The 9,279-nt window shown below is 33.4% G+C and overlaps 1 protein-coding gene across 1 annotated transcript; it reads right to left on the bottom strand.

Moving 5' to 3' along the window:
• Positions 1 to 284: 284 nt before the first annotated feature.
• On the bottom strand, positions 285 to 5,967 carry NPGR2 (no pollen germination related 2). Its single transcript, XM_007050154.3, has 6 exons — positions 5,584 to 5,967; positions 4,734 to 5,017; positions 3,562 to 3,814; positions 1,556 to 2,772; positions 905 to 1,058; positions 285 to 743 (listed from the first exon to the last, which is right to left on the bottom strand). The coding sequence occupies exons 2-6, from the start codon at positions 4,992 to 4,994 to the stop codon at positions 424 to 426; spliced, it is 2,205 nt and encodes a 734-aa protein (XP_007050216.3). The 5' UTR covers positions 4,995 to 5,017; positions 5,584 to 5,967; the 3' UTR covers positions 285 to 423.
• Positions 5,968 to 9,279: the final 3,312 nt, after the last annotated feature.

Consider the following 9,279-nt stretch of genomic DNA (forward strand, 5'->3'; position numbering starts at 1 on the left):
AAAATAAAAATATAGACTTAATTGAATCCAATAGTAAAATAAAGACTTATTTAAATTTTTTGAATAGTTTAAAAACTTTTTAAAAACATTATGCCTAAAGTAAACAACCTATAAAACAATTATGCAATCAAAGACAGAATTTAAGTGAAGAATTTTAGATAAAGTTTGCGAAACTAATTTATAATCATATTAATTATCAATTTCTTTAATTATAGTGTAAAACTTCTGTGATTGATGTATAAAACAATTTTACTAATATCTTTTCCTACACTATAAGAGGAAGAAACAAGGAAAAGAAGTTGTCATTTTATTGCTATTGGAATTACAAAATATATAAGAAACATATAAAAAAAATACAAGATTGGGAAGAGTTTGGAGAAAAGTTGTTATGATTTACAGAGAAGCAGAATTGGCATAGGGCTGTTATCTGAATGGCTCAACAGGCGCTGACTCTTCAAGAATGGCAGCAGCCTCAAAACATTCAGCCGCTTCTTCAAGTGACGATGCAGTGTCTTCTGCTTTGTGAAGCAGACCAAGATTATACCATGCAGATGGGTTCATCCTATCAACTCGGAGAGCATTCATCAGCATGCTTTTTATAATTGCAATGGATTGGCTCCCAAGTTGTCTGAGCACACCAGCTGCAGATGTCAAGCTTGGCACGTGATTGGGATCCATATCCAAAGCATTCCGATAAGCCTTCAGAGCTTCTTTTAGGAGCCCTTTTCTCTCATAAAGTACACCTGCAAAATAATATATATATTTTGGTTGAGGAGTGGGGAGAGAAGGAATAAGAGAAATCTAAGACATTACCCATCAGAGGAATTTGTTAAACAAAATTATGAAGAATATAAGAAGTACTATGTATTGACAATAACATAAACCAAAGGAAGAATAAACTTACCAGTTGCATGATTTCTAACAGCAGAGTAAGAACTGATGGCGGCGGATTTTGAAAGACAAATCTCAGCATCTCGCCACTGTGACAAGCTTATGTAGAGATAAGCTAGATCATGCCATATTTCCTGTTCAAAACTCCTAGAAGAATATCCACAGTCCTGTGAACAATTAATCAAAAAGATAAGCCCCTTTAAAAGTTGTTCCCTGAAAAATATTTTCTCCAGGAAAATGACACAAGAAAGTGCATCAAACACTCCAACTGCAAATGATATCATGTTCTAAGGGGAAAGAGAGCTTTTGTTAAGTTTTGAGTGGATAGTAATCACATCCAAAACTGGCAACCAAAACTTCCCTCAATCATACTCTAAAAGGCCATTTACAACCTACCATTCTCACAGTACGCCTCAAATCTGTACCATGCACAGGTACCCAAGTGATGGCAAGTCACATAGTCAAATACAAAACATTAAAAAGGATGATTTCGTGGGATAATTTCTGCAAATCTACCTTCTAACCTATCTACCTATCTAATTCCAAAAACCAATGCATGACCTAAAGTCAACTTGGTTGGAGAACCATTTCAGTTTCTTCCAAGAAAATAGAAATCAATTAAACAACATAGGTAATGAATAGGAACACTAAACAACTAACAGACCTTATGAAGCTTCTTGCCAGAACCAAAACTTTTACTCTGTACTTGAAGAACAGCAAGAAGCTGAGTATATGTCTCAATGGCACTTTTCAGCCGCCCCTGTGCAATTTGAAGTTTAGCTTTGGTGCGCAATAATTCTCCCTGATCCCATTTGCCAGTTTGATCCAAGGCAGCATTGAGAACAATTTCACCATCCATAAAACGTTTTTGTGCTGACAATATGCGAGCCAACAACAACCACCCCCTAATGTTCGAGCCACCTTCTAGTTTTAGCGAAGACTTTGCATAATAGAGTGCAGCTTCCAACTTCCTCTGCTCAGCATTTCCTAGGCTGAGATAATAAAGAAAATTTGGGTCTTTCATACTTGTAATTTTCCCAGCACTTCCCAAGGCCTGAAGGGCCTCAGACTGTCTTGCAAACCTCTCAGAATTGGATGGGGCTGACTTGGAATGTCCTAAAAGAGCCACACCCAGTAAAAAGTTACCAGTACCTTCCAACTCACTGCATTCATCGTCCAAGCTTTCAAGGGCTCTACGAGCAAAACTAATCCCTTCTTCTGCAAAATTTAGTTTTTCCCCACAAATTCTTGATGCCATTAACAAAGCTTGAACACAATCTGGATCCTCTCTACTACTCAACAATTTCCGCAATAGATTCAAAGCAACCAAATCTTCACCTGCTCCATAATAACAGAGAGCTAGAATGTGGTATCTTTCTTTGCGATTAATAATCCCTGGAAGCAGCTCTTCTATTTGGTTAGCCAAAGCCCTCAAATCCCCAGACATGGAGAGAGCAAATGACAGATGATCCAAAATTGATGGATCCCATTCAATTCTCTTCAGAGAAACTTTTCTTAATAGTATCATTAACAGGAGTATAGCTTCTTCTATGTTATTTCTAGGGACAAATGAACTATCCATTAGGGAGCGGAGGTTTGGGGGGCTTGCTTCGCCTCCACAATACAGAAGAAAAATGGCAAACTGTTTTTGAATCCTTGCGGTAGTTTCCGCATCAAGGTTCCACTGATGGAGAAGAGCCCTGCGGTAGGACAAAATTGCTTCACGTGAAGAATCACTAAATTTCCATAATTCTGGAAGCAGCTCGACAGCCTTATTAAGAGTCTCCTGCAATTTACAGTCAGCACCAAAGTTTTCAGGCAAGCCTTCTGGTAATGAAGATTCAACAATGTCCAGAATGACTTTGCAAGTTTTAGCAGCTTCTGCAAGAATGAATGGAAATATACATTAGCCATAAACTGATGATTAAATTGTTGTGTGTAGCTCTTTCTTCTTTATTTATTTTTTTGAGGAGAAAGAGTGTCATGAAGATGAGAAACATGAAGGGCATCTGATAACAATGAAACCCACCAAGAAATACTTGACAAACCCCATCCCAAATAGTAAAGAAGCTTGCCAAGAAAATAAAATAAAAAGAGCATCAAAGCTAGGATATCATAACAGTGTTCTAGTTTAAATGTTGTTGGATTCTTGGAAAGATGCCAAATGCCAAGAATGGTAACAGAGAAGGTTGAAAAGCTTTTGAACTAGAGAATTGTAACCATTAGAGGCATTTCACTTTGATAATGAAAATAAATACATATATACCACTAATAATACTAATATTATGAATTACTCACAAATACTAATGATCATGTTAGTCATACTTACCAATTATTGAAGGAAAGCATACTAATATTTATAAGATAGTAAGGGGAAGGGATATGGAAAAAAATGCAATATATCTTATTAGAAACTAGTATCCTGACAGCTTGATTCATGAAATCCCATCCAAATTAGCGACATAACTAAAGCAACTTTTTAAAGGAATTCATGACAATTAATAACATAGAAATCAGTCCCACTTAGTCATCATCAGAAGGAATAAATTTAGAATATAAAATAAAATGAAATTTAGAGTGTAAGTCTAAAAGCACTTAACTATAACTTACTACATCCATACAATTACAGAGTTGATATAAGATCTATATACTACTACATATAACAAGTACCTTTAAACCTCTGGAGATGCTGCAATGATTTTGCTTTGAGAAAGATTGCTTCTAGCAGTAAACTGACAGCATGGATAGACATTGGTGGAGGAGCATAGTCATGAGATCGTCTCTTACGACGTTCTACTCTTCTGGAAAGGGTGAGTTTCATTTTGGGAGTTATTGCAGCGATATCTATTCCTTCAAACACATGTAGTGCAGCTTCTATATTTCCTTTCTGATATTCAATTCTTCCCAGCAGTGCTCTTGCTTCCTGCAAATTGCAGACACCTTAGCCAAAAGAAAGCAAATAAAAGCGCTTATAGAATTAATGCAACTAATTTCCATACACTAGATTAGTTAAACTGGGAATGCTAGGATTGACAAGTGGCAAACAAAGAAGGAAAAGGAAATGCACAAAAAAGAATTAATAGACAGTGCAAATGACTGCAAATTCCTGACAAATATACTATGATCACTTTCTCGCAAACAGTGTTGACAAGAGTAAGGATAAGCGAGAAGCCACAGGTGGAAGGTACCATGAAAAGTAACAAATGGTCTAGTAGTGCAAGAAGCAACATTATGGCATGGACACAATAGTGAATTGTCTAAAAGAAGAAGTAGCCTTAATTAAAGCAGTGTTAACCAGTTACTCATCAAAAAGTTGTAAAAATGACAACTTCTGGCTGTAATTAGAGCAAACTGACCAAGTAGAATCTGCATAAGTTTTAGGGTTTATATTGTCAAAGAGAAAAATATATGGCTTTTAAAGTTAAACTGATAACTTCAAGCCTATACCATAGCAGAGTAAACAAGAGGCATCACCGTATCAGCATATTTTGCTGAACTAAGTTGAATAAAAATCTCAAGCAAGGTAGGATAACCAGATGTCATAGAAATATCCTTACTAAGTTGAACTTAAAATGACAAAAACTTTAATTACTAGTACAGAATAAAGATTCCTATTGATGAATGAAAAGATCGAGAAAACTCCTAAATGGAGGCTTGAATAGACATAAACAAGCCAGATTTGAAAAGTTATCAGGTTTATTCTTAAAATGGGTAGGAAATTTAGGAAAACCAATGTGCCACCACAAATTATCACTACAATAATATGGACCCCAATGACAGCAAGGACAAACAAATACTCCAGAAAGAATCAACTTGAAAGTTGGAAGAACGAAGAAGCAAACCTCATAATTCAGCGAACTACTTTCACGCAGAGACAATTCAGCTTCTTCTATATTCCTGGAATCTGGCTTTTTTTCACTGTCACTAACTTTAGAAGAATAACCACTCAATGAATAATCTTTGGTAGCAAGGGATTCGGATGAAGGTATCATCTTGTCTACTTTTGTTATTGGCTCTCCGGTGCATAAACACTTCATTATCTGTCCCAAATCCTCCCTAAGTCCACCACTTCTCGGCTTCTTAATCCTTATTTTACCCTTCATATTGTTTCACCACTCTCCAAAATCTTCAATCAAAAAGAAGAAAAAAACAGGAATAACAACAACATATTAGCACTCAAATAGAAGATCTAGATCAAAAGGATACATGTCATAACTAATAGATATACAATATGATGACCAATGCAATCATACTAATCCATAAACAGTAAAGTTCTAACTTTTGTTACATAAAACAGATTACAAGAATCAAATTTTGAGAATTCAAGACATCTGAAACTGAAATCCAACGGTAAGTTATGAATAGAATAATTTAAGAAACCAGATAAATTTTATTTTAATATAATTTGAGCTTAAAACCCAGAATTCAAAAACCCCAAAATTACTGATCAAGACCAAAAACAGACCAATATTTCACCAACCCCACTTCAAAATTCTCACCAAACATCTAATCAAGTTCCTAAATTATAAATTAAAAAAACAAAATAGACACAAATTTTACCAAGAAAAAAAATATCTATCTCAATTCAAGTAATCGAGAATCCAAAAACTCTACAGAAACTGACAGTTCAATCAAGTCCACATTAAATAAATAAAGCAAATAAAAAAGAAAAAGGAAAAAAGAGCAGCTCACCTTTTGTTTTTCCAAAGAGAAAGGGAGCAAAGAGACCACAGGACATCAACAGCAACACCACCCATCTGTTTTTGAAGATTGCCCCTTCCAATCCAAACAAAGCCCTCCTTTATTAAAAGATTGTAACTTTGAAAAATAAAAACTAATCAATCAAGCAAGCATCCAAAGCCAATGCCTTCAAGAACCTTTTGTTTTCTTCTTTTCTTTGCTTCTTTTTATCCTTTTCTATTCTTTTGAAATTTCTTTTCCTCCTTTTGGCCCCTCCTCTGTTTTTACTTATAAATAAAAATTTTGGGGTTCAAAAACAAAATAACAAAAACAAGGGATGGAATGGAATGGCATGGAATAGAATGTGAATTGGATCGTGAGAGAGCAGATTTGGAATTTCAAAGAAGAAAAAAAATATTAATAAAAATGAAAAAAAAGCATTAAATAAGGTAGGTTATTATTGTCAGAAAGCGGGATTCTGGGGTCCACTAACGACGGTGGGCGAGTCTAGTTCTGCGCCACGTGGGATGCCTTTCATATGTTTTAGTGCTGGATTTTGACGGTTATTAACGAGATTGATTGACATTTGTGTATTAACCTTTTTCTTTTATATTTTTCTTTTTTTTTCTTTGAGAGGTTCAAACAAGTAATTGGTAAGGAGTATTAATTAAGTTGATATAATACTTGAATAAGTTTTTAAATTATTTAAAAGTTTTTAAAGTAAATTTTTATTTTTTATTATTTTTAATAACTTTATATAAATTTTTATTTTTTTATTATTTTAATTAACTTCATATAATTTTTTTTAATTAAATAGACTCTTCTAATTAACTATTAATTGATTATCATTAGTTAAAATTTCACTTGTTATTTTATATTCATAAAACGTCAACATAAAAAGTGAAAATGCAATATGATCATATAATCGCGTTACAATAATATATCATGTCATCATCTATTATAACATGTCAGTATCTTGCGATACAAATAGTATGTTGATTAATAACAATTAGTCAACTATGAATTATAAAAGTTTATTTGATTTACAATAAAAGTATAATGATTTGATTGAACATAATAAATGAATAAAAATCAATTTAGATTTTTTAAAATAGTTTAAAATTTTTTTAAGTATTATGCCAATATTTAAGTTCTAAATCACAGCTTGATTTTATTAAATTTTGATCACTGTTAACTGAAAATGGATCTAGCTTCGAGTTGAAGTTGCATAATTATAAGTATAAAATTGAAGGATAAAATTGCACATATAAAAAGTAATCCTCTGTCGACATATTTTCTATTAGTTTGACACCTAGCATTCAAAACAACCAATACTAATAAACTTTTTAAATAGAAATTACGCCTCTTTGATGTTTTGGGAAATGAAATTCCAAACAATAATTAAGATTTAAATGTGAAATCTCTTCTGTAAAATATAAACGTACTTACAAATCAGATTATTATGGCTTGACCAAATTAAAATTCAACTATTACAATTTAATCAAAGAAATTAATAAATATATTATATAAGTGAGAGTGAGACACTTCATGTTTTTAATCCATGCTTAAACAAATTAGATTGTTAGTGATCATATCATGAGCAGTTCCTTTTAGCAAGAAAACAAATGCATCTAGCATGGCTGGGTTACATGCATACATATATAAGCAGTGAAGAAAAGGCAATCCCTTAATGATGACAACCATATTGCATATTCTGCAATAATGGGGTTCAAAAAGACACGGTTTTGGTTTAAGTTTAAGGAAGAGGAGGATTAATTAAAGCCTGCCTAACATCTGCCATGAGTGCTAAGGGAATTGACTGCTAGTGGGTGTTTGGTGGCTGAATTAAAGACCTTTTACAGCTGTGGGCTTAATCCTTTTATTTTCGTGGGGAGTTATTATACTTCATGAGGTTGATATTAAAGCTTGGGGAATTAATTACTAATAAATAAGTTTTGGAGCATGGGGTTGATTTTAGTTGGGCATGTGTTTTTAATGCATGACTTAGTGGATGGAACCCTGACCTGTCCGAATTCCAAATCTTTTTATACTTTTTGTTCAATTTTGACATTGATTTAGGCAGCTAATCCAACTACTTTTTATTTTTCCAAGACCAAAAAGAAAAAGAAGAAGAAGAAGAAAAAACATAGGACAATGTGAATATAAAATTATTTTATATCACTACAAGATGCTATCAGTTTTAAACTTATAAATTAGAGTTTTGAAAACAAAAGTGTCTATGTTGATATTTGATAAATTTCTTTTGTGTATCATTTTTCGTCAAGAAGGACAAATGCTTTTACTAGAAATAATTACTTTTCTGTTATTTTTTTCTTTAATAATTCATCATGTCCACGATAATATTGGCATTTAAGAAAAAATAAAAATACTATAACTAGGGTTCAATTGTTAAGATATAGGACAGATGTCTGTTTTCCACCAAAAGTCCACCTTGTTGAAAATATTGGATGCTCGCATGCGATGCTCCTCTCTCTATATATATATATATATTGTCCCATTTCATCAAAAATGGCTGTCTGCGGCCATTGTCAGTCATCAGAATATTCCTCTTTTTGGTCATTATGCCAAAATCATCATTACGACCCACAGCAATCACCTTCAGGAAGTTGAGAACTTGGTCGTCTATGTTTATTCAATGATGCATGCACCAGAGAGCTTACCAACGCAATCCCGCTCCAAAACCAGCATGGTAGATGACATGACATACTTGTTTTGTATTTTGAGGGCTTCCAGCTCTTTTTCTTTTTCTTTTTTTTATTTGAAAATACATCTATCTATTATTAAATTTTATATATTTGTGAAAATAATTCGACAGTTTCGATACATATAACAATTTTACTAGGTTCATTCCATAACGCAACAATTAGTATTACAACTGGCTGATCAAGACCAGATTACTTTGTTCAAGAAATTGATCTGCTTCTTATAAGATCAAAAAGCAGATATCCCAAGTACATGCACAAACAGAAAGAATGGCAAGGGGCAATGCATCACGTTGGTGACGTAAACATTATATATATATATATATATCCATCTTGTTCGGGTTCAATGCATCCATTGGATTATTGATCACTGATAAGTGGTAACAATTTACAAATCAAAGCTCATTATTAACCTAATTCCTTACTAGAAACAATTGTTTACCCAAAGCTAAGTCATTGGAGTTGTAATCGAGCTGAAAATGAAGGCTTTCTCCAGAGCAAAGTCAGAATGACCAAACAGGTTGGGTAGGTACAACGCAAACGAGGTCTGATAGTTTGGTTGGGCATGTGTTCTGTCTTTGAAGCTAGGAAGAAGACTTGATAGGCGTTGCACTTCATGCCTGGCCTTGTCCCATAAAAAGCATGCAAATTGCATGTCAATATAAAGATGTGCCAAAACCTTATATAGTTTTTTTAATTAACCATGTGTCAAACAAACCTTAGTATTTGGCTTCTTGCAACACTACACATCTTTCAAGGGCGCACAAATTTGACGTTCATTTTTCTTTCCTTTTCTTTATTTTTTTTAAATAAAAAAAAACCCATAAAGAAGATTTATCATTTGTCATGTTAATTATTTAATACAAGACAAACGTTGCATCCAAGTATACTGAGACCAAGGGGCGAAAAGATATGGTAACTAATTCCTCATGTGAGCTGCCTAGTCATCATGATCCAACTTTAATTAAGGCTGGCCGTTTAAGCC

The sequence above is a fragment of the Theobroma cacao genome, chromosome 1, assembly GCF_053813885.1.
Source record: "Theobroma cacao isolate CCN51 chromosome 1, ASM5381388v1, whole genome shotgun sequence".
Taxonomy (NCBI): Eukaryota; Viridiplantae; Streptophyta; class Magnoliopsida; order Malvales; family Malvaceae; genus Theobroma; species Theobroma cacao.

Coding starts and splice junctions, on each gene's coding strand:
- NPGR2 (XM_007050154.3), bottom strand. CDS start 4,994: ATGAAGGGTAAAATAAGGATTAAGAAGCCGAGAAGTGGTGGACTTAGG. Junction 3,815..4,733: donor GTAGTTCGCTGAATTATGAG/GTTTGCTTCTTC, acceptor TGCAATTTGCAG/GAAGCAAGAGCACTGCTGGG. Junction 2,773..3,561: donor GCATCTCCAGAGGTTTAAAG/GTACTTGTTATA, acceptor TCATTCTTGCAG/AAGCTGCTAAAACTTGCAAA.